Source organism: Pelophylax lessonae (assembly GCF_965119305.1).
Source record: "Pelophylax lessonae genome assembly, chromosome: 11".
Classification (NCBI taxonomy): domain Eukaryota; kingdom Metazoa; phylum Chordata; class Amphibia; order Anura; family Ranidae; genus Pelophylax; species Pelophylax lessonae.
The window spans coordinates 164,636,488-164,663,719 of record NC_138778.1 but is presented as its reverse complement, the minus strand read 5'-3'; the positions used below and the strand labels follow the sequence as shown (position 1 = coordinate 164,663,719).

The 27,232-nt window shown below is 38.7% G+C and overlaps 1 protein-coding gene across 1 annotated transcript; it reads right to left on the bottom strand.

Moving 5' to 3' along the window:
• Positions 1-332: 332 nt before the first annotated feature.
• On the bottom strand, positions 333-12,025 carry LOC309566824 (keratin, type I cytoskeletal 19-like; the record flags this gene model as incomplete). The annotated part of the gene is made up of 8 exons (XM_082272140.1): positions 333-394; positions 2,871-2,905; positions 3,053-3,273; positions 6,481-6,606; positions 7,983-8,144; positions 9,411-9,567; positions 9,707-9,789; positions 11,462-12,025. The coding sequence occupies 8 exons, from the start codon at positions 12,023-12,025 to the stop codon at positions 333-335; spliced, it is 1,410 nt and encodes a 469-aa protein (XP_082128266.1).
• Between the last annotated feature and the right edge of the window lie 15,207 nt (positions 12,026-27,232).

Genomic DNA, 27,232 nt, shown 5'->3' with positions numbered 1-27,232 from the left:
CATCTGGTTGGTAGTGGCTTTATATATATATATATATATATATTTTTTTTTTTCTAGAAATACAGTATTTCACCCAACTATTCAAAGATACAAATACTCAATCAAATTTTATAAGAATAATGATTAGAATTATTATTAGAAGAACAAATGGAAAAATTAAAATAACCAACATTTGTTTTGCATGAGAAAGAATAGATTTTATTGCAGTTAAAGGCCCTTACATTGACATAGAGGATTAACATAAAACACCAAGAAAGACATGAATATTTATTTACTCAAGATATAGTAATAGCTGGAATATAAACACTGGAACTCTTTAGATCCCAGAGTTCCTAGCACTTGGTATGATGAGTGTGTTCAGGAATGTGGTGGATTGTCACAGCATGGTGGGACACTGGAAAAAAAAAAATACATAATAAATACATCTTATTAATAATGCAACAGAAGAAAATAAACCCAACAGTGGAAAATAAATCTAACAGTGAAAAATGAACCCAACATGGAAAAAAATCCAAGGCTTCTGTCCTGAAAAGTTTTACTGCTATCCATGTAGACAACATACACTATATATATATATATATATATATATATATATATATATGTATATATATATATATATATATATATATATATATATATATATATATATATATATATATGCAATATTTCTATGTCTGACCAGGAAGAGGAGGATAGTTATCTTCTAATGTGTATTTCAAATTTAAGGTAAAAAAAAACGATATTCCTCAAGAGCCTAAGGGGTTGATTTACTAAAGGCAAAAACACTGTGCACTTTGCAGTAGCTCCAGACCTTAATAACTAGGTAAAGCTTCACTTTTCAAAATGTACCCAATCATGTGCAAGGAGAATAAAAAAAACACATATTTCCTTGCACATGATTGGATGATGTAAGTCAGCAGAGCTTTTGCTCATTTACTAAACTCTGGAGCAACTTTGCAAAGTACACAGTGTATTTGCCTTAAGTAAATCAACCCCTAAGTCTCTATCTCCTGCTTTAGTGGGTATCTGTGATGGAGGCAACTTTATGTAACATCTACAATACAACAAGAAGAAGCTGGCCAAGTATAGCAGGCCAACGGTCCTGGTTTGAAATTTTTATATTTATCATGCCCACAAATGGACATGTTAACCAAAAGTAGTTGTTTGGATCCTATTGTGCCATTATAGTCTGCCCCTGACCTCTTATGGGGGTTCACTTGTACATGTGTTACTTTTTTATGACAGTTTGCATTGTGTCTGCCAAAAGTAAGCCCAATGTCCACGGTGTAAGCAATATAGTAATATATAAATATACTCTATATATTAGTCTTAATTGTCTTGTAGATGACACAGCTTTTCACAACACACTCAAGAAAATGGTTTCTGCTCTGATATCCCGGAGCAACCACCAACAGCATGCATGACCAACACAAAGGCTAGTGAAAGAGGGCACATTTAGTATTCTTAAAAATAATCTCTAGATAAACAGCTAAATACACAAATGAACCTATATGGAAGCTGTCCACCTGCCCAACAATATATTTTTTCTGCCTATCCAGTTATGAGGCTTTCACAGTTCTGCCACACATCACAGTCTTGTTTGACAGGGCAGAAAACATTTTTTTTATTCTGCAGGTATGTAACGCTTAGAAGTATTGTCTCCCCCCAGACTCTTGAACATATGGTGTGTGCTACACAAACTAGCGAATCAGTGAAGTGTACCTTCGTCCTATATATTGACATATAGAATAAAAAATTGGATTGAGGCACTCTACATGTTTTGCGGATTATCTGCTTCTTCAGGAGCTTGGTTCAAGAGGTCTGTTAAATCGGGTTAAAAAAGGGTTTGCATTTTTTACAGATTTAACATTCCTCTTGAACCGAGCTCTTGAAGAAGCAGATAATCCGCAAAACATGTAGAGTATGATTGGAAATTCACCATTAGAGGTCCCCCATTTTCAGGTAGACACCTTAGTCAATAACCAATCTATATTAGAGGAATTCTGATATGTGTTATTTTAATCGATTGTCCGCTCCTTAGTGGACATTTTATATTGTATTTCTATCATTCAATTTTCCCTTTATGGGTGTTTTTTTAGCATTGATAGATGCAATAAACGTTTGTATTTTTTATAGTATTATTGTGTTGTGAGTTCATACTGTACCATGAAAGTCCTCAGTCCTCAATTCATTTTTTTATTCTATATCTCCCCAGACTCTGGGCAGGAGCTAGCAGTAGACTGTTGAGCTCATCTTTCTGCCCGTCTGCTCTCTTTTCCTATTAGCATGTTGCTTGTTAACACATGAACACTGCAGCACAACTGATTGGATCATTGTGCTGTTTCTCCCAACTCTGAACACTGCTGCACCATGTACTTACATTAGATTTAAAGTCGCCTTTCTCAACCAAGGTTCTGTAAAACCTTAGGGTTCCTCCAGCAGTTGCTAGGGTTTCCTTGAGCAATGAGCATTATTTGCATCTCAGATGAGTAACCATTGGCTGCAATTACGGTATCTTTTTAGTGAGTTGTAAGAGGCGGATTCTTCCCATTGATCACAATGTAAGGATATTCTTCTCAATGATGATCACACTAATGTGCCATGAGCTGTAGATAAATTATTATCATGGATTCCCTGAGCTTGGAAGGTAATTTAAGGGTTCCGTCATGTTAAAAGGGTTGGAAAAAGCTGTAATAATGACTACTGAGCTGAATTAATCTGTGTATTTTTTTTTTTTATCTGCCTGAAGTTTAGCTTTAAGTAATATTCTTTAGGTGCTGGATCTTTTTTCTTTTAACTGTCATAATGAGGGTCAGGATTGGATTATTCATTGGGTAAAATGGAAAGTTCATTTGGTTTTATTCAGTTACCTTCCTTGGTGCCTGAGAAGTGTTGTCCAGAAACACTGAAAAAGTAAAGATACGGGTCACACAGAATAAACGGTTGAACAATTTGTATAATTGTGCCTGACTATATAAAGGATCCTAGCAAAAAGTGAATTGCACTCTCAAATATCTAATGTGCAAATATAAAATTGCCTTTTGTGACTTACTGGATGTCATGACCTTCTAGCAGTCGCTTGTATGTTGCAATTTCCATTTCCAAATGATTCTTCTGGTCCATCAGTGTTTTGTACTCATGGTTCTGACGTTCTAGGTCTCCACGCATCTGTGCCAGCTCAGATTCTACATTATTGATCAAGCATTGCAGCTGAGCAAGCTGTGCACCATAAGTGGCTTCTGTCTCAGCAAGAGTTCCCTCCAATGCAGATTTCTAAGATAAGGTGAAGACAGTATTATCCAAGTAGTATTTAATTATAAGTTACATTACAAACTATAGTGGGACTTTGTGATGCTTATGAATTGATTACCTTTATTATAGGCTCCAGTGAATTAACACAAAATGTGCAACATATAGCAGTGTCCTACAGTGCATCCAGAAAGTATTCACAGCGCTTCACTTTTTCCACAATTTGTTATGCTACAGCCTTATTGCAAAATGGATTACATTAATTATTTTCCTCAAAATTCTACAAACAATAACCCATAATGATAAAATGAAAGAAGTTTGTTTGAAATCTTTGCCAATTTATTAAAAATAAAAGCAAAGAAAAATAACACGTACATAAGTATCCACAGCCTTTGCCATGACACTCAAAATTGAGCTCATGTGCATCCTGTTTCCACTGATCATCCTTGAGATGTTTCTACAACTTGATTGGAGTCCACCTGTGGCAAATTCAATTGACTGGACATAATTTGGAAAGGCACACACCTGTCTACATATGGTCCCACAGTTAAAAGTGCATGTCAGAGCACAACCATGCTATGAAGTCCAAGGAATTGTTTGTGGACTTCCAACACAGGATTGTATTGGGGCTGAGAAGGGTACAGAAGAATTTTTGCTGCATTAAAGGTCCCAATGAGCACAGTGGCCTCCTGTAAATGGAAGAAGTTTGGAACCACTAGGACTCTTCCTAGAGCAGGCCGCCTTGCCAAACTGAGCAATCAGGGGAGAAGGGCCTTAGTCAGGGAGGTGACTAAGAACCTTATGGTCATTCTGACAGAGCTCCAGAATTTCTCTGTGGAGAGAGGAGAACTTTCCAGAAGAACAACCATCTCTGCAACACTCACCAATCAGGCCTGTATGGTAGAGTGGCCAATGGGAGCCACATCTTAGTAAAAGGTACATGACAGCTCACCTGGAGTTTGCCAAAAAGCACCTGAAGGACTTTCAGACCATGAGAAACAAAATTATCTGGTCTAATAAACCAAAGATTTAACTCTTTGGCCTGAATGGCAAGTGTCATGTCTGGAGAAAACCAGGCACGGCTCATCACCTGGCCAATACCGTCTCTACAGTGAAGCATGGCCGTGACAGCATCATGCTGTGGGGATGTTTTTCAGTGGAAGACTAGTCAGGAATGAGGGAAAGATAAATGCAGCAATGTACAGAGACATCCTTGATGAAAACCTACTCCAGTGCGCTCTGGACCTTAGACTGGGACGAAGGTTCATCTCCCAAAGTACAACAACCCGAAGCACACAGCCGAGATAACAAAGGAGTGGCTATGGGACAACTCTGTAATTGTCCTTGAGTGGCCCAGCCAGAGCCCAGGCTTGAACCCGAATGAACATCTCTGGAGAGATCTGAAAATGGCTTTGCACCGATGCTCCCCTTCCAACCTGATGGAGCTTGAGAGGTCCTGCAAAGAAGAATGGGAGAAACTGCCCAAAAATAGGTGTGCCAAGCTTGTAACATCATACTGAAAAAGATTTGAGACTGCAATAGGTGCCAAAGATGCTTCAACAAAGTACCGAGCAAAGAATGTGAATACTTATGTATATGGGATTTTTTTTTTTTATTATTTTTAATAAATTTGCAAAAATTTCACATTGTCATTATGGGTTATTGTTTGTAGAATTTTAAGGAGAATATTTAATTTAATCCATTTTGGAATAAGGCTGTAACATAACAAAATGTGGAAAAAGTGAAGTACTTTCCAGATGCACTGTATTTGCTTTATAAAGAGAACTAATTATTCAGCTAATATATCTTGTTTACCAGACAAGAGATAAGGAAGATGGTTTCATGCTGATTGAGCCTAAGAGAGTCATTTTACTCCTCACAACATGCAATCCCCACTTCTTATTTTGTATAATTTGTGTATAACACACACTTTTTCCTCCTAAAAATGGAGGGTAAAACACCAGTGCGTGTTATACGCCGATATGTTAAAAAAAAAAAGCCGGGCAGTGCTGAGAGGCAGAGGGGGGCGGGCCAGGCAGAAGGAAGGACGAACGGTTGCTTTCATAGGAAGTCCCGCCTCCTATGATAAACAGCACAGTGGCCCAATGCCGGGACGCGGGACCTGTGATGTCTATCATTGGCGCCGGGACGTCAGATGATAGCAGCCGCTTATCCTCGCTTCTCCTCCGCCCGGCTCGCCCCCTCTGCCTCAGCACTGCCTGGCTTTTTAAAAAAAAAATATTTTGCAGCTCTGTGCGTGTATATGTAGTTTGCAATGGCGCTGGCGAGGCTGCATTGGGGACACTGCGCTGGCGAGGCTGCATTGGGGACACTGCGCTGGCGAAGGCTGCATTGGGGACACTTGCGCTGGCGAAGGCTGCATTGGGGACACTGCGCTGGTGAGGCTGCATTTGAGACACTGCTCTGGCAAGGCTGCATTGGAGACACTGCGCTGGCGAAGGCTGCATTGGGGACACTGCGCTGGTGAGGCTCCATTGGGGACACTGCGCTGGCAAAGGCTGCATTGGGGACACTGCGCTGTCGAAGGCTGCATTGGGGACACTGCGCTGGCAAGGCTGCATTGGAGACACTGCGCTGGCAAAGGCTGCATTGGGGACACTGCGCTGGCGAGGCTGCATTGGGGGACAGTGCGATGGCGAGGCTGCATTGGGGGATAGTGCGCTGGTGAAGCTGCATTGGGGACACTGCGCTGGCGAAGGCTGCATTGGGGACGCTGCGCTGGCGAGGCTGCATTGGAGACACTGCGCTGGCAAGGCTGCATTGGTAAACGCTGCGCTGGTGAGGCTTCATTGATGGACACTGCGCTGATGAGGCTGCATTCACGGGCATCGGTAAGACTGCATTTGATTAAAAAAAATAGTTCTGAGTTCAATGCTGTTTATTTAAAATGTAAGCTTTTTTCCTAAAATTTCCCTCCTAAATTTGAGGTGCGTGTTATACGCCGATGCGTTTTATAAATACGGTAAATATTTATATATGAAAAATAGAGAAAAAATTTAAATATGATATGTGTATCTATCAAAAATGAGGGTTAGGTAACTAAAATCCTCCCCAAACTTAAGGAGCAGGGAGAAGGGAAAAAATAATTGACCACCAACCACTAATGAAAAATCTTGTGGCTTGGTGTTGTGCCATGTTACCCAGCTGCCAAATTCAATGGCCATCAAGATCCCTAATGTGTTCATGTTTTATATTGTGGGTATAGTGTACCATGCTTTGCTGGCTTTGCAGCTCAATCTCCAGGGTCTGAACACTCCGTCTAAGTTCAATGACTTCAGTTTGGACAGACTGCAGTTGCTCGGATCCTGATTCCATCTGACGACTCAACTCTTCGCTCTAAAAAAAGAAAAAATGACAATATATTTTTTCACTGACACCTAAATGCTGTGAACGTTTGAAGGTCATTTTACCTTTTCATTTTTTCCTTTTTTTTTTAAACACCTTTCAGCTTTACAGACATCAACAGATTGCATTATGAGAACAATGGGTGTTGAGATTTTGTTTGACATCTTTGTGTTTACAAACCCGCTGTGATGTTCTCCCCAGGTATTATTTAAAGGGTAACTCCACTTTTGTGGGGGAAAAATTTGCAAAAAAAAAAAATCTAGCGTATACAATTGCGAAACAAGTCATATTGTAATAAATGTTATTAAAAAATACCTTTCCTTTTCAATCTGCAGCCGCTATCATTTTCTGAAAATGCAATGCAATATGGCTACCTGGAGGTGTTTTGTACACAGAATGTGTACTGGCCACACCCCAGAAACATCATTTCCTGCTTATGTGATTGGCTCACTGATTTTCCCAGAAGTCTGCACTAAGATGAAAGTCAGATTTCATGCACCCCCTGCAACAAAAAAGTCATTTTTGGTGAAATACTCCCAATAGGAACATGTCTAAAGGGATGCAGGGCTAGCAGCTTTCCTCATTAGTGCCCTACAGCTGCTGCAGCTGATTGATAATTATAAAACCATTCCCATTAGACCCACTCAGCACAGGAGCACAGAGGAACAAACAATGATTTCTTCAGAATAACAAAAGGTAGGAATCTGCAGCAAAGTTTTTTTTAAATCCTTGTAATCAGGGGCGTCTTTAATATTGATTGGACCCTGGGCAAATTTTTTCATGGGCCCTCCCGAATCCATTTATCAGCTATTTGCAGACTGTGCGAGGTCAAGGGGCAGCTGCTTTGGGCCCCACAACAATGACTGGGCCCGCGGCAGCTGCCCCTTTTCCCCTGTGTTAAAGGCGGCCCTGCTTGTAATATACATAGACACCCAGAGGGGAATGTTTTTTTCTCAACAAAAGTGGAGTTACGCTTTAACACCACAAAGGAGCATAGCTCAACTTTCTGGCTGATACCATAATGCAGTGAGTGTCAGACTATCAGCTGGGCTCCTTTCAACCCCATACACTTGATACTTGAAAAAGTCAATGCTGGCATCCATACATAACTCGCAGGGTTTATTTATTTAAAATCAAGTTGTTCAGTATACAGCAGAAACCTAACATATTTTGCTTACAAAGCCCTGCTCAAAGCCTTACAACTTGCATGTAAAATACCTGTGTTCTATTCTCAGAGGGATAAACTAGATGGTTTGGATGGACTTCTTTGATATGTTGGCTTCTGAATACATTGGCTGTTATACTATTGTGTATTGTAAGACAATATGCATGTTCCCTTGAATCCATTTTTTTTTAAATTGAGTTACCCTTTGAAGGAACATGTTCTCAGCATCTCTCATGTTCCTGTCCATCAGGTTCTCATATTGTTCTCGGATCTCAAACAAAGCTCTGTTCAGGTCTACAGATGGAGCGGCATCCACTTCCACATTGACCCTGGCACCCAGCTGAGTACGGAGAGAGTTGACCTCCTATACAAAAAAATAACAATTATGACAATATCACAACAAAAGAAGATCATCCAAGATTTAAACATTGAGAAACATAATGTATATGAGGTATGTTTACTGAAACATTTAAATGGTATTTTTTTTTTAAACAAAAGGGGTCTTCTGTTTAGAAGCATGATGTTGCAGTAATCGTTATCACCTAAAATCCATCTCAAAGGTATCTTGACTGCTAACACATGCATGCTCTGTGGACAAAATTGAGACTTACAAATTACTGTCAAATAAAGGTTTTAATAGAATTTAAGGCTAAAGCAATGTCTTTACAGTCCTTCCTCGGTCCAAATGTAGAAGGCAAGTCTACTCTAGGGATCGACCGATTATCGGCAAAGCCGATTTATCGAGGGCCGATATGCACTTTCCCCGATATTTCGGAACCAAGGTGGCCGATATTACCGATATTTCGGAAAGTGCTTGTACCAAAGTGATACCTGCAGCTAGAGGCATCACCCCGGTACTGGTGTCCATAGCCGATGGTCGGCTGTCTTGTAATGACAACTGATGCGGCTGAGAAGCTGCTCGGCTGTCATTACAAGGAGCGGGAAGGGCCAACCCCCCCCCTCACGCTGCCTTCCGCGGCTCGCCCGTGTCTCCCTTCCCACTGGGAGACCCGGGCAAGCAGCCTGCACGGCCGCCGAAGACCCGATCAAAGCTGCATTCGGCTCTGATCGGGTCTCCATGCAAAAACCCAGAAGTAATCTCATGACATCACTTCCGGGTACTGGGCTGGCGCCAGATTCAAAAAAATGACAGCATTCAAAACAGCTAAACGTGGCTATTGAATGATTTTAAGTGCAGAGGAGGGGTTTGGGGACCCCCAGATCCCTCCACAAGAATATCTGTCAAGTAAAAAAAAATATGAAAATACATGTACAAAAACATCGGCCCATATCGGCCGATACTGATACGCGATGACCAAAATATCGGTATCTGCAATGAAAAAACGATATTGGTCGATCACTAGTCTACTCAATAAGAAAACAGACAGCAACAAAAACCTGACTGGGACTAACTCTTCACAGCCAGGTCTATCAAAAACTTAAAAAAAATGTTGGCTTTGGATGCTCTTTAATACTTTAAATTCCCCTCCCACTGAGATAGACACTGATTGCAATTGTCCTAAATTCAAGGCTCTCTAAAAAAGCAAGTCTGGATATGTTGACCACAGTTATACTAATAATACACTACTAATAATAGTTTTCTGCACACCAGACTCCAAAAAGCCCCTACCTCCTCATGGTTCCTCTTCATCTGCAAAAGTTCTTCCTGCAGGTTCTGGACTTGACTTTCCAAGTCACATCTCTCCCGGTTAAGCTCTTCCAATACCCGGCGAAGACCATTCACATCAGATTCAACACTGTTCCTCAGTCTCATCTCCATTTCATACCTTGCAGGAAATAAAAAAAAAAAATAGTCATGTAAGATGCTGTAAGATCTTACTAAAACTCAAAAACCATGAGATTAAATATTTCTTAAAAATGTTGCTTCTAGACTACTGTTTTATTTTAAAAAGTTAGAAGTCACACTTGTTCTTGAAGTCATCAGAAGCCAATCGGGCATTGTCGATCAGCAGCACAATCCTTGCATTTTCAATAGTGGCAGAAGATATCTAAAAAAGAAAGGAAACACCTAATTAGTAATATAAAGAATGCAGGCTTTCAAAGTCTATCTACAGTATCTATCTATCTATCTATCTATCTATCTATCTATCTATCTATCTATCTATCTATCTATCTATCTATCTATCTATCTATCTATCTATCTATCTATCTATCTATCTATCTATCTATCTATCTATCTATCTATCTATCTATCTATCTATCTATCTATCTATCTATCTATCTATCTATCTATCTATCTATCTATCTATCTATCTATCTATCTATCTATCTATCTATCTATCTATCTATCTATCTATCTATCTATCTATCTATCTATCTATCTATCTATCTATCTATCTATCTATCTATCTATCTATCTATCTATCTATCTATCTATCTATCTATCTATCTATCTATCTATCTATCTATCTATCTATCTATCTATCTATCTATCTATCTATCTATCTATCTATCTATCTATCTATCTATCTATCTATCTATCTATCTATCTATCTATCTATCTATCTATCTATCTATCTATCTATCTATCTATCTATCTATCTATCTATCTATCTATCTATCTATCTATCTATCTATCTATCTATCAACATTTTTCAATGTGTTTTAAACTGAGAGTGGAGCTTCTTTGGATGCAATGGTAAATGGTGTTAAAACCAGCTTAACTTTGCTCTTCTTGGTGCAAATTATTATTAACATTATATGGATTTGCTTTGTAGTGCTTAAGAAGCCAATTTAGTTATTTTCTGTCTGAAGTGGATACATTCTTTACAGTTTGTACAGTAGTGGAAAAAAGTTAAAAAATGTATATTCATATGGATGGATAGATAGATAGATAGATAGATAGATAGATAGATAGATAGATAGATAGATAGATAGATAGATAGATAGATAGATAGATAGATAGATAGATAGATAGATAGATAGATAGATAGATAGATAGATAGATAGATAGATAGATAGATAGATAGATAGATAGATAGATAGATAGATAGATAGATAGATAGATAGATAGATAGATAGATAGATGTGAAAAATATTATTTGTGATACTGTGAACCTGCAATCTTATATGTAACTGAGGTCATGAATGTCCTGTTCACTTCTATCCTAATTGGTGTCAATCAAAAATCAAGAAGCATTCTGTCTTATTCTGCTCAATAGGAAATAGAGATGACCACTACCCAACACCACTTCTAAACTTGTAGAACAGTTGGGGAATCATTAAGAATGCCTTCTGCTGCTCTCCTGTCTATGTCTACATGGCAGTATGTGTGGGTTCCAGAACCCATATTACTTGCCTTTAAGTCCCACCAGAAAGCCACTGTGCAGATGCATAGACTGGATAAGTATTTTTGCTGCCCCTATACACTAATGCAATTTTTTAACATTGTAATGTTTTTTAATTTCATTTATTAACAACTTGCTTAAAAAAAGATATATCCTAAAATAGTTTCTGATGTAAATGTTAATACTTTGGATTCACCATAGTTCAGGTCTATGTATGTTAGTGTGGGAACTATAAACAAAATCCTGCATGCTAAATTTTCGGTGTGGTTTCTAAAGAGTGCAGCTCTCATGTGAACTAATTTAACCCATAAAACAGCGTCAAAAACACATTCCAGCTCATGAAGTACAGAGATGTGAATAGGCCCCTACTTACCTGGCCTTGAAGCTCCTGAATGGTCCTAAAGAAGCAGCTGAAATCAGGGAAAGTGCTGGGCTGGTTTCTGTCATACCACTCTCGAATATTCCTCTCTAGCTGAGAATTTTCCTGTTCCAGTGAGCGAACCTTATCCAAGTAGGAAGCCAAACGGTCGTTTAGATGTTGCATTGTTTCTTTTTCATTTACAGCAAAAAGGCCCTCTGCCTTCCAACCACTGTGACCGCAAAAGCTTTGATGGCTTCTGTGAGTATGGACATTTCCAAAGCCAAATCCATGACCAATAGAAGTGTGTTTGGAAACAGAGATGCCTTTTCCTCCAGAGCCTCCATGAACACTTGGAGTTCTGTAGTGACCTCCATGATGGGACAAGTGGGAGTTTACATGATGCCCTTTATGGAATCCCCCATGAAGGGAAGAATGAGTTGTTTCATGATGGCCTATTTTATGAGAATCCCCATGATGGACCTTGTGGTGTACAGTTGAGGTATGGCTAGAAATGTTGTGATAGGCTCCCTTCATAGGTCCAGTTGAAGAATGAGTTGACTTGATACAGTGGCTCATAATGATGATCCTCTAAGAATCACACTACACTGTAGCTTCCTATGGAAGTTTGGTAGAGTTCCCAGCACTCATGTGCCTCTTTTTATACAAAGGCAAGGAGGCGTTGAAAAAGCTAAGAGATTTTATGAGGAATTCACATGCATCCTATTCCGTTTCATTTAGTGGTTGATGGGACTTGTATAACAGACATTTGTGTGATTACCAGAAAATGATCACAGCATGCTAGAAGCTGTGACAAGTTTATTGTAATGTTGTATAGCACTATAATATGCACCACACCTAAGGTAAGATTGAAAGCCAGCATTATGCTTACATGAAAGACAGGTCAATGATTATGGTATGCGTCTAGGTTTTTCTCTTATTAGAAATAGGATGTTTCAAGAACATTTTCTGAAATATTGCATATTTGCCCTAATTTACCAATTCAATACAGGGCACTTTCACCCTCTTCCTGCCCAGGCCAATTTTCAGCTTTCAGTGCTGTTGCATTTTGAATTGCATGGTTATGAAACACTGTACTCAAACTAAATTTTTATAATTTTTTTCCCCTACAAATAGAGCTTTCTTTTGGTGGTATTTGATCACCACTGGGTTTTTTATTTTTACTAATTTCTGTTATAAAATTTTGTAAATAAGTATGTTTTCTCCTTCACTGATGAGCACTGATGAGGCTGCACTAATGGGCACTGATGAGAGGGCACTGATGGGCACTGATGAGGTGGTGCTGATGGGCACTGACAATGAGGCACTAATATGCAGCACTAATTGGCACTGATAGGTGGCACTGATATGCAGCACTGATGGGCACTGATAGGTTGCACTGATGTGCATTTATAGGCAGCACTGATGGGCACTGATAGGTGGCACTGATTGGGCACTGATAGTCAGCACTGAATGATGGCTCTAAAGGGCAATGATGGGCACTGATAGATGAGGCAATAATATGCAGCACTGATTGGCACTGATAGATGAGGCACTAATATGAAACACTGATGGGCACTGATATGTGGCAATGATGGGCACTCATAGGTGGCACTTATAGGCACTGATAGGTGGCACTGATGGGCACTGATGGGCACTTATACTGTAGGTGGCACTGATGAGCACTGATAGGCACTGATAGGCAATGATGGACACTGATGGGCACTGATAGATGGCACTGATAGGCAGCACTGATAAGGAAGCACTGACAGGCACTAATTGGCATCCCTAATGGACACTGATTGGCATCCCTGGTGGGCATGGGTGGGCATCCGTGGTGGGCATGGGTTGACATCCCTGGTGGGCTCTAGTGTGCATCATTGATGGGTCTTCACTGATAATCAATGCGCTGATTATCAGCACAGACCCGCCCCCTCCCTGTCAGGAGAGCCGCTGATCAGCTCTCCTCTACTCGTGCTTTGTCAGTGCGAATGGAGGAAAAGCAGATAAATGACACTTCTTGGTTATGATGTGACCAGCTGTGATTGGACATAGCTGATCACATGGTAAAGAGTCTATGGCATAGGCTCTTTACCGAGATCAGAAATGCAGTGAGTCAGAGTGACACACTGCATTACTGATCGCCGCGCTGTGAGCCCTTGCAGGCGTGCGCGAGCGGCTTATCCTGCTGGATGTCATATTCCGTCATTCTGCATACGGTGGGCAGGAAGTGGTTAAGTAAGAATTCCAGTCTAGTAGAAAATATAATATGCAATATCTAATAAACCCTGGACAACTACACTCTCTAGTCCTATCCTCTCAGTACAGTTCCCCCTGCTTTGATAACGTTAATTAATACTACAGCTGTAAAATTGCAGCATGCACCGATGTGGGCCTTAGTTCAATCACAAACAGCTGCAGGTGTCAGACGAACCTGCATTGGTTGAGCTAGATGGACTTGTGTATTTTTTCAACCTATGTAACTATGAACCCATTAGGAACCAATCAGCATGGTCCTTGATCATGTGATCAGCATTAAAGACAATCACAATGATTACTGAATGTTGTTGTTCAACTTTATTTGCAAATAGGCCTCTTGTTGATGCCACTGTGTCCCTCTCTCTTTGTCCACCCAGCAGCATCAGTTTTATCAGAGAGAAAGAGACACATTGTTAGGAAGTATTTCTATGTGTAAAGATATAATATCAATTGCAAAATGTGCACATTTATTAAAACTAATATTAGAAACACGCCTCCATTCAAATACCTCATACCTGTTAATCCTAACAAAGTGTTTCTATTTTTCTTAGGGTGACATCACATCACCTGAATAGTTCTGCTGTGGTGTTGTCACTCTTTAGTGCACATTCCTGAGCTGGACTACATGTAGTCAGGCCAATGCACATTGTGCTGCTGGTTCTACCATAGTGATTGCACTAAATCTGTGATAAACCTAATAAAAAGCAGCACCGTTCACATGTTCCTGTCAGAAGAGCCGGCCAGTTCAAACACTGCTCCTGGATGCTGGTTCATTGATCAAATCCGAACACGTAGTCACAAGTGTTTCCGAGGACTGAACACCTATATAGTGAATCACAAAACAAATGATCGGAGACTGGCTTTAGCTGGGCTCTCTGCCCATCAGCAAACCCCTCTAACATGCTTAACCCATTTAGTGCTTAACCATCAAGTTCTAAAGCCTTAAGATTTTATACCTCAATGCATTCTATGAATTTAGGTAAAAACAAATGCTCCCCCCTGAGTAGGGATCGACCGATTATCGGCAAAGCCGATATCTGAATCAGCCCCTGAGGTTACCGATATTGCCGATATTCCAGGAAAGTGCTGTACCGGAGTAATGCCTGCAGCTAGAGGCATCACCCCGGTACCGGCGTCCATAGCTGACGGTCGGCTGTCTTGTAATGACAACCGATGTAGCTGAGAAGCTGCTTGGCTGTCATTACAAGCGGTGGGAGGGGACGTCCGCCCCCCCCTCCTGCCATCTTCCGCGGCTCGCCCGGGTCACCCGTCCCACCGAGAGACCTGGGCATCCTACCTCCATGGCTGCCGAAGAGAAGACCCGATCAAAGCCGCATTCGGCTCTGATCAGGTCTCCATGTACAAACCCTGAAGTGATGTCATGACATCACTTCCGGGTATTCGGCGCCAGATTTAAAAAAATGACAGCATTCAAAACAGCCAAACTTGGCTGTTTTGAATGCTTTTAAGTGCAGAGGAGGGGTTTGGGGTCTTTTAAACCCCCAGATCCCTCCACAACAGTACCTGTGACAAATAAAAAAATAAAAAATGTAAATGTCTGAAAATATCGGCCAATATCGGCCAATACCGATATCCAATGACCAAAATATTGATATCGGTATCGGCACTGAAAAAAACAATATCGGTCGATCACTACCCCTGAGTCCCAGCCCTACCCCAATCGAGTGATGTGCAAGAGAGCAGTGGCTGTCACCACTGTCTACATCCTCACTGGGCAGGTTAATAACTGTGGGAGCTTTTGGGTCTCTCTGCAGTCAATCAAATAGATGTAGACATGGCAGCTTGGGAGCGAGCCAGCAAAAGTGGCTCCATAGAAAGCAGCTTTCTATGGGATCATTCGTCAAAGAGGAAGAGCCTGGAGCACTAGTGGGGGACCCCAGATGAGGAGGATCGGGGCTGCTCTGTGCAAAACCATTGTATAACACTTTTATTATTTAAATTTTTTTTAACCACTTTACCACCGGAGGATTTTGCTGTCTTCCGTCCAGGCCATTTTTTGCGATTCGGCGCTGTGCGACTTTAACTGACAATTGCGCGGTCGTGCGACGCCGTTCCCAAACGAAATTTACGTCCTTTTTTCCCCACAAACAGAGCTTTCTTTTGGTGGTATTTGATCACCTGTGCGATTTTTACTTTTTGCGCTATAAACAAAAAAAGAGCGTTTATTTTGAAAAAATAACAATATTTTTAACATTTTTTATATGAAATTCCCCCCCAAAAAAATGTAAAAACCAATTTTTTAAAAAATTTTTGGCCAATTTGTTTTCTGCTACCTATGCTTGGTAAAAAAAATCACAATAAGCGTATTTTGATTGGTTTGCGCAAAAGTTATTGCGTTTACTAACAAAGGGAAAAATTTCTGTCATTTTTGGTGTTTTTTTTTAACGCGTAATGGCGGCGATCTGCGATTTTTTTTGCGGGACTGCGACATTGCGGCGGACAGATCGGACCCTTGACTGACATTTTTGACACTTTTGGGGGTACCAGTGACATTACTGCAGTAATCAGTGCTATATATATGCACTGTTACTGTAAAAATGACCCTGGCAGGGAAGGGGTTAATTTTATTGGAGAGGGAGGGGTTAATGTATGCCTGGTGCTTACTGACGTGTGGGGAGGGAGGTGATTGAGTGAGTCATGGACAGATCGGACGTCCAGCTATGCTGAACGGTCCGATCTGTCACTCCCTGTCACTATGGAGATCCGCCCGCTTGTGTTTACACAGGCGGGCGGATCTCCACACTAGATCCCCGATGATCGGGGGAAGAGCGGCGGTGATCGCCGCTGCTCCTCCCCTGGCCCGACTCCCGCTGTGACTGAAAACAGTGGGAGCGAGCCTCCGGCGGCGCGCAAGCGCCGCCCAGAAGGGGGAGTGTCTGACGACGTAGTACTACGTCGTCAGACGATAACGAGCCACTCTGCCGCAGTAATATTACTGTGGGCGGTGGTAAAGTGGTTAATAATGCAGCTTTAGCGTTAATTTAAGCCCTACACAGGTGAAAGATGTTAGTTAGGCTTTTCTGATGGGTGGAGAGCCAGCTGAAACCATTCTGTAATCACTTGTTTTGTGGTTCACTGTATTGGTGTGTGGTCCTGGGAAACATTTGTGGCTAAAACTATAACGCTTTACTGCCATTGGAGAACACAAATAATTGCAAGATGTTCATACAAAGGGTCTACAGGGTGCGCACTGCACTGGAAGGAAAACCCAAGCAAAGCTAGCATTTTGCTTACTTTGCTCTATGAAATGAAATATTCTTTAGTGAAGGTTATTTTACAAAGACCAAAGAAAGATTCTTTAGTGAAGGATGATTCACAAAACACCAAAGCAAGCTTCTGTTTCATCACACAGCACAGCTGCAACTGCTCAGAAGTGTTAAAAGGGAGGAGTGGCTGCACATTGGTCTTAGGTTTCCTAATGCTTCCACATGCATCTGACTGCTACCGTTATGGAGACCCCATAAAAAAATATTTAAACAAAGGGATATTTTTCAGAAACATAAAGATGGCAGTCAGCGCAGTTCCCTAGTGATCCCCTACTGATGTGAAATAAAGATCTATATTAGATGTAATGTAATTTGGTGTATCTCAAAATAGAGTGAGACAGTATCCAAACCTGTAGAAAAAAATCTGCAAATTGTATATCTCTCAAATATCTTTGAACTAAATCATTTTTCTAAAAAGTGGCAAGTGCAATATGATGAACTATTGTGTATGCATAAACAAGGGCAATCAGAAAAAATAGTGCCAAGTGTCACTAAATATATATAAAGTGCTAAAAAACATTGACCAGCTTCCTGGAAAATGCATGTAAAGTGCAAAAAAAGAGAAAAACTAAATTTTGTATAAAAGAAAAAACATTGACCAGCTTCCTGGAAAATGTATGTAAGGTGCACTAGTGTATTAAACAGAAAAAATATTTTTACAATAAATGATGGGATTGATTTCATAGTGACATACCCAAAAAATTCATACAAATTGCAAACATAAGTCAGTGAGTAAATACGCTATAATCAATCTCTTAAATAATCAAAAGTGCACACTTCATCAAAGATCTTGATAAGGAGCAAAGTGCCAGTGCAGGGATACACCAAATTACATTACATCTAATATAGATCTTTATTTCACATCAGTAGGGGATCACTAGGGAACTGCGCTGATTGCCATCTTTATGTTACTTTTTGCAGATCACCTGCAATTGATTAGCAGCACTTTCTTACCCCTCTATTAATTGGCTACTTACCTTTTGTGTCCTGGGCGCCTGATTATTTATTTTTTCTAAATATTTTTCAGAAACCATGCCAGTTTAGATGCAAGTAGTGCTTAGCACAGCTCTTCAAAAAAAGTGCTGTATACTACATCGGGAAAGTGCATCAACCAGACCCACTCTGGCAGTATGAAAACCTTGGCAAATTTTGGTGTGTGGAGGGTTATCAGTAGGCTGGTACAGCATCCTTGTGTTTTTCTAACTCACTGTATTATATCTTGATCAAAACTATATTTAATGGAACTTCATACCAAATTCATAATGACGTGGAAAGTCCTCCAAGTTGTGTTTAGAAGACCTTTTGCTGTGTCATTCTAAAAAATGAAATGATTTCAAAAGCATTCTACAGGACAAGGTTTGAATCCATAAATACACTATCTGCAGCCCCTTATTTATGACTAATAATTAGGAGACAGTAGGGGTGGGTATTTAGCCAGGATTTAGGCCAAGATTTTTTTCCTCTTTCCTAATAAAGACATGGATGAACAAATTTGGGGTAGAGAAAATTGACTGGCCTGCACAGAGTCCTAACCTCAACCCGATAGATTACCTATGGGAACTGCGAGCTAGGCCTTCTTGTCCAACATCAGTGCCTGACCTCACAAATGTGCTTCTGGAAGAATGGTCAAACACTCCCATAGACACACTCCTAAACCTTGTGGACAGTCTTCCAAGAAAAGTTGAAGCTGTTATAGCTGCAAAGGGTGGGTCAACTCAATACTGAACCCTACGGACTAAGACTGGGATACCATTATCCACTTAAGCCCCGGAAGATTTTACCCCCATTCCGACCAGGGTTTTTTTTTGCGATTTTTTACTGTGTGATCTTAACGGACAATTGCGCGGTCGTGCGACACTGTACCTAAATGAATTTGACGTCCTTTTTTTCCCACAAACAGAGCTTTCTTTTGGTGGTATTTGATCACCTGTGCGATTTTTACTTTTTGCGCTATAAACAAAAAAATAGCGTAAATTTTGCAAAAATAACAATATTTTTCACATTTTTTTATATGAAATTCCCCCAAAAAAATGTAAAAATCAAAATTTTTTAACATTTTTGGCCAATTTGTTTTCTGCTACATATCAGTAAAAACGTTAAGGAAGGCGCCTAGCTCTTTCTAAAGATATTAAAACCTGCTGCCCCTTTAATTGTTTGAAACAATAAATAGATATAAAAGTGGGTAAAGAGGCGCTGGTGATCTTTTAGCTGGATATAAATCTTAGTTGGTTACGTATAAAAATCATATATAAAAAATATATAGACAATATAGTATATGAGATACGTGCATAAAAAATATACTTATTAAGGTGCTTATTAATATTAATAATTTATGTCCCAAATTTTTAATAGTGTATAAATTATATAAATACGGTATTGGTATTTTAGGTGTAACAAACAAAAAAAATTTTTTTGTGCTTATAGTGCATAAACTTAAAGTGCAAATGCTGACCTTAATTTACCAATAAATTATTACTTATTATAAAAGTGCTTAATATCTCCACCAATAAGTTATATTCACATATAATAAATAGAAAAAATTAATAGTGCTCAAAAATTTGTGAAAAAAGTCTCTATGTTTCTGGATTTTTCATGCAACCAAATTGTGCGTTTTTTGTGATCTTTAATTCTTTCTTTAAAAAGTGCTCCAAGTGCTGGGGTGTGTCACACGTGGCCTCTTACCAGCTTTCCACAGGTCACAAGGACCTCCAGCGCATGTGATCCCTTTAAATTGGGTGGATCAAACCTCTCCTCGGTACTTTGTATATCCTGCTCCTACGTTACTCGAGGTGGACAATATAGTCCATACATATAAAGATAGGAAAAAAAGCCTCCCGTGACCCATACTGCTTAATTGCCCAGTGCCAGGAGGGCACAACAAAGAGTAAGAGGCAAATTGTTATCCTTAGTTTGTGTTTTTTATTAAATAAACAATATTTCACTATTGGAGGCTTTTTTTCCTATCTTTATATGTATGGACTATATTGTCCACCTCGAGTAACGTAGGAGCAGGATATACAAAGTACCGAGGAGAGGTTTGATCCACCCAATTTAAAGGGATCACATGCGCTGGAGGTCCTTGTGACCTGTGGAAAGCTGGTAAGAGGCCACGTGTGACACACCCCAGCACTTGGAGCACTTTTTAAAGAAAGAATTAAAGATCACAAAAAACGCACAATTTGGTTGCATGAAAAATCCAGAAACATAGAGACTTTTTTCACAAATTTTTGAGCACTATTAATTTTTTCTATTTATTATATGTGAATATAACTTATTGGTGGAGATATTAAGCACTTTTATAATAAGTAATAATTTATTGGTAAATTAAGGTCAGCATTTGCACTTTAAGTTTATGCACTATAAGCACAAAAAAATTTTTTTTGTTTGTTACACCTAAAATACCAATACCGTATTTATATAATTTATACACTATTAAAAATTTGGGACATAAATTATTAATATTAATAAGCACCTTAATAAGTATATTTTTTATGCACGTATCTCATATACTATATTGTCTATATATTTTTTATATATGATTTTTATACGTAACCAACTAAGATTTATATCCAGCTAAAAGATCACCAGCGCCTCTTTACCCACTTTTATATCTATTTATTGTTTCAAACAATTAAAGGGGCAGCAGGTTTTAATATCTTTAGAAAGAGCTAGGCGCCTTCCTTAACGTTTTTACTGATATTTTGGGTACTTATTTAAGCACCTTATTGAATGGCAGCCGGCTCAAAATCAACTGGAACAATGGATGTTTTTAATTTATTAAAAGAGAGAACCTATAATTCTAGCGAAATCTTCCAACAACGATCAATTAACGAAGTAAATATGTCCCAAAACTTTAAACAGTTACAGTACAATCTGGAGAGACAAATTAGGACCTGGTGGGATATTACTACCTTTGATAGATATATTGAGGAGGATATCACCCCCAGGCGACTAAGATGGGATGTGAATCCCAATGACGGGCTAGAGGATAAAACCTCTATGGAAGAATGGTTCAAATTTTTTAATAGTAAAGAAAAACAACTTATGGAACTTTTAATTAAAAGAAGGAAAACGAAATTAACCATCATAGAATCAAAAATACAGAACATCAAAGAGAAATTAGCTCCACTTACAGAGACACAAGAATATAAAGATAAGATTATAATGATGCAAAAACACATCACACAATACGACACTGATATAAAAAAGAAAAAAATTAAAAAATACCAACGTGATATTGAGGATTACAAAAAAGGCACAGTCTACAAATGGCAGGAGGTGATAGGTGTTAATTCAAGGGAATCATCCCCAGAAAGAGAACATAGTCACCTAGAAGTAAGACATAATCTCTTGAAAGATTTCAGAGTAACACCACATAACAACCCAAGGAGAGAGGAGATGACCCCTACTATTTGTGAAGATGATGAGGGTGATACTACAGTGAATACTATTCTGATTCCCACCAGCAATAGATTCTCACCCCTAAGAAATAGGGAAGAATTTTCTACTCCTAGATATCTGGAACATCCAAAGGCAAGGGAGAACTACAACTATGAAAGGAGAAACTCTAACTCTACACCCTATGCTTCCCAACAAACCCCCCAACAGCCCCTATACAAACAGGTGAGAGGCAGAGGTAGGGGAAGAGGAAGAGGACGAGGACGTGGAAGAGGGAGAGGATATAAGAAAAATTATCAATATGATAATTATTATCAACACCCTCGAGGAGGAGAGGGACCTATATCATATAGAAATGATCAAGAATATTATAATCACCCCCCAGAAAGACCTAGACAAGAACACCCGGGAGGATATAGAGAGAGAGAACGACTCCCTTCTCATCAGGAATATAGGAACAACCAATATAACTATACATACCCCTCTGATGGTCAAAAACCAGGTTCCTCAGGACAATATATATACCCTCATCCCCAGGATGGACAAAAACCAGGGCCCTCTGGACAATTCAAGCACCAGGGGGAAGAGAAATCCTGGAAAGACAACTATTGGGTCAACATGAGAGAAAACGCAAAAAAAGAGGATGCAGAGGAGGGAGAAAGAAAACGGAAAAGGGACGTTTAGAACAAGGGATTTTTAATTTAGCAGGGGTGGAACTTACAACATCTGAATTGAAAATATTACAAGAAGGCTTGAAATTTGCCCCTGCTAAATCTCTAGATCACTTTGAAACCTTTATTGATCTAGAAAAATTTATACGAAAATTAAATATCAAAAAATTTTTTGCTGAACAACAAAAGAAAGGGGTAGGAGAAGAAGAAGGACCAGAATACCAACATACCCAACTTCGAAACAAGTCAATATTTAACCCCAAATCGAGCACATACCAATATATTCAAGTGTTTAGAAATATTGTACAAAAAGAAGTGCAAATGTTAAAAAGAAAACCAACTAAAAATACCAAAGAAGTTTGGGAAGCCATCAGAAGTCTGGAAAATAAGAAAAGTATTATTATTAGACCAGCGGATAAAGGAGGAGGTCTAGTGATCCTGAAAAAAGAAGATTATATAAAAGAACTGGATCGAATCGTAAATGATCAAGAAACGTACTTAAAATTGTCCGGAAATCCAACCAATAAATTAAAAGCGAAAATGACACAGTGGATTAACAAAGGGATGAAAAAGGGCCTCCTAAATAAAAAAGAAGGAAAATACTTGAACATAAAAGCCCCACGGATGCCGGTGATATATCAAATCCCAAAGATCCATAAAAATTTACAACAACCACCGGGAAGACCAATAATTAGTGGCATTGAATCCCTATATGCTAGAATAGGTGAATATTTGGATATATTTCTTCAGCCTATAGCTGCCATTGGAAGATCCTTTCTAAAGGACACCAAGGAAACAATAAATTCACTAGAGAATATAAATATCACCGAACATACAATACTGGCATCGATTGATGTGGAGACATTATATACCAACATCAAACAGCAGGATGCACTAAGTGCTACTAAATGGGCTTTAGAAAAGTACACAAACCTAAAAGATTCCCAAAGAGAATTTCTACTGGAAGGCTTAAATATGGCTATGTCAAACCACCATTTCTGGTACAAGAATGAATACTACAAGCAAATAAAGGGTGTAGCCATGGGAGCACGTTATGCTCCCAGCGTAGCAAACATATTTTTAGCCAAATGGGAAGAGGAAGAAATTTATGCAAAATTCCCACAACAGTTGAAATACTACCGTCGATATCTGGATGACATCTTGGTTGTGTGGGAAGGATCCCAAGAATCCCTGGAACAATTCTTTAAAAGGATGAATAACAACAAATACCAGATAAAATTTACTGGAAACATGGATAAGAATACGGTACAATTTCTAGACCTTGAGATATATAAGCACAATAGCACTTTAAACACAAGGACCTTCTTCAAAAAAGTGGACACAAACGGATATATCTCTAAAAGAAGTTGCCACCATCCGGCGTGGATACAGGCCATACCCAAAGGGCAATTCACCCGGATAAGAAGGAATTGTACGAACTTGATAGACTACAATACACAAACAGATAAATTAATAGAAAGGTTCAAAGAAAAAGGATACAAAGAAAAAGACCTAAGAAATACCCAAAAGAAAATATCCGAAATGAAGAGAGAAGACCTTCTAAGGAACAAGAAAAAGAAGAAAAAAGAAAATTCCAACTTTGAACTTGCCTTTATAACGGGGTTTAATACACAATACAAGGAAGTTGAATATTGTTTAAAGAAAAACTGGCATATTCTCCTCAGAGATGATACACTAAAATCACTCCTTCCAAAAAATCCGAAATTTATTTATAAAAGGGCCCCGGGATTACGCAATATTTTAGCAAAAAATGTACCAGATCCACCTAAAAGACAACAGATGTTCTTTGCAAAAAATGGCTTTTATAGGTGCAGAAGATGCAAAGCCTGCAGGACAAGCAATTTCAAGAAAAGGATCGAGCACAAGTTTTTCTCATCAGATAACAGAGAATTTGAGATAAAACAATTTATCACATGTGACACCAGATTCGTTACATACATGTGTACTTGCCCCTGCGGGCTAAAATATATTGGACGCACTACTCGCACCTTAGCGAAGAGAATTGGGGAACATGTCGACAATATTAAAAAAGGTTTCAGAAAGCACAGCTTATCAAACCATTTCAGAATATACCACAACCAGGACCCCTCTCTACTTTGGTTCTGTGGAATAGATAAAATAGTGAATCATTGGAGAGGTTCAGACATGAGGAAAATGATATCACAGAATGAAACTGTATGGATTCATAGATTAAAGACTCTGAAACCTATGGGGTTAAACGCCGACATAGACCTCAATTGCTACCTGAATAATTTTTAAAAGATTTTTAAAAGATTTATAGAATTTTAAAAGATTTTATAGAATCATATGAATTTTTATAGTCTTTTAAAATAAAAATATATAATATATCCCTTGCAGTCTTTTTTTTCCAATACAATGTATATTATTAAAAATTACAATTTTAAAATTAATTTTAAATGTTTTTTATATATTTATATTTATATAATCTAATTAATATAATGAGAATTTATCCCTATCCTGAAAAGAAGGAAAAAAGAAAATAGGAATATATGTTCTCCAAAAAATCCACTAGATGGCGCTAGGATTAAAAATAGCACGCAAAATAAATAGTAATACATAGAATTTTAAATAATAGTTTTTAAATAAAGATTGTTTATGAATATTATGTTTGATTTAAAATATATGTATGCCTTGGAATATTGCTTTGATAAGTGTAATGATCTGAAAAGTTTGCTGTATGACCGATGTAGGTAGTGGGAATATACCCAGAGGATCTGCAGCAAAACCTTATTTTTATAACATAAATGGAGTAATTAAAGATCTTAGGTAGTGGTAAGAAAGATCTTTTTCAGTGTCACCCAAAAATTATAATAAAATGGAGATGTTGGAGAGATCGAACATCAGCCAATCAAATGAATGAGAGTGATATTTAGTACAGGAAACTCCGGGTAGCAGGAACCGCCTGATGACGCACAATGAGCGAAATGCATTGTGGTTAATGCTATACCCGGAACTAACAGAGGCATTCGAGGCAGTGGCTGGGACGCAAGCCGATCGGCATAAACGGAACAGGGAGAGAGATACATGAGGGAGCTGCAGATCCCCTGAGGATATCTTCCCAACACCCGTGACCCATACTGCTTAATTGCCCAGTGCCAGGAGGGCACAACAAAGAGTAAGAGGCAAATTGTTATCCTTAGTTTGTGTTTTTTATTAAATAAACAATATTTCACTATTGGAGGCTTTTTTTCCTATCTTTATATGTATGGACTATATTGTCCACCTCGAGTAACGTAGGAGCAGGATATACAAAGTACCGAGGAGAGGTTTGATCCACCCAATTTAAAGGGATCACATGCGCTGGAGGTCCTTGTGACCTGTGGAAAGCTGGTAAGAGGCCACGTGTGACACACCCCAGCACTTGGAGCACTTTTTAAAGAAAGAATTAAAGATCACAAAAAACGCACAATTTGGTTGCATGAAAAATCCAGAAACATAGAGACTTTTTTCACAAATTTTTGAGCACTATTAATTTTTTCTATTTATTATATGTGAATATAACTTATTGGTGGAGATATTAAGCACTTTTATAATAAGTAATAATTTATTGGTAAATTAAGGTCAGCATTTGCACTTTAAGTTTATGCACTATAAGCACAAAAAAATTTTTTTTGTTTGTTACACCTAAAATACCAATACCGTATTTATATAATTTATACACTATTAAAAATTTGGGACATAAATTATTAATATTAATAAGCACCTTAATAAGTATATTTTTTATGCACGTATCTCATATACTATATTGTCTATATATTTTTTATATATGATTTTTATACGTAACCAACTAAGATTTATATCCAGCTAAAAGATCACCAGCGCCTCTTTACCCACTTTTATATTTCTGCTACATATGTTTGGTAAAAAAAAATCGCAAAAAGCGTATTTTGAATGGTTTGCACAAAAGTTATTGCGTTTACTAACTAAGGGAAAGATTTCTGTCATTTTTGGTGTTTTTTTTTTTTAACGCGTAATGGCGGCGATCTGCGATTTTTATATATACGCAGTATAAAGTCGTGCGGCGGTCGGCAACCGGTTAAAGTTCATGTGCATGTAAAGGCAGGCGTCCCAATACTTTCAACAATTCAGGGTATCTATCTAACCAGATATCATTTAAACAAATATTGATGTTATCCTTGTATAGTAATAAAATCACTTTCTAAATACACAGTACAGCAAGTTGCAATACACAAAGGAGCAATTTTATTATTTCATCTGTAGAAAGATGCACCACATGCAATACAGTTAATATATAGAACATTAGAAAAAAAAAAGAACATATACCTTACCAAGCACATGCTATCAATCAAGTTTTTTTTTTCACCAAACAATAAAACACATCTTTACTCACGATTATTGAACCTCTGATTAGGAAATATAAGGTCCAGTTTTTGCTAGGCTAGATATACTTAGATTTTGGATTGAGAATAAATGTATATTTCTGACCAGACATCCATAGCAGCATACTGATCTGACTATAGGATTTTTTGTATATTTGTTTGAAAGAAGCTGCAGGACTTTGCCAATCACGGTTGTTCTTTGTGAAATTATATTGAGCAAGCCAGTTTATTCTTATAGGTCTTTTCTAATCTCTGGTTACACCAACCTCAGAAAGTGTTATTAAATAGAGTATGAAACACAGAAGTCAGCTCTTTTATTACAAGCCCAACTCCAGGCAAATGTTTTTGTTGTAAAGGTTCCCCCAAGACCTGATACCAATTTCAAGCTGTTCCTCGCAGTTCCCCTTCTTTGGTACAAGATGGTCCCAGTCTTCTGGGTTGAATGATGCCCAAGAAGAATAAGGACTGTCCCAAGAATACCCAAGAAGAATAAGTGCAAGGTGTCATGGACCCACTGCATGGAAAGGGAATCAACACAGCACCCTCTAGTAATACTATACTGGGCAAATAGTGGTGCTAATGTCATTACATGAACTCCTCTCCCACAGGAGGGGGGGGGTGGTTTGGGGGGGGGTGGTTTTTCAATGCAGTCCAGAGATGGGATTTTACTTTGTATACTGTATGGGTAGTATTGTTATCTTCCACTTATCAACATTTGGAGGCACATTTATAATTTTTGGAACGCCAAAGCATCCTGGCTTTGATAAATGTAATAGGCTTCCTCTAAAC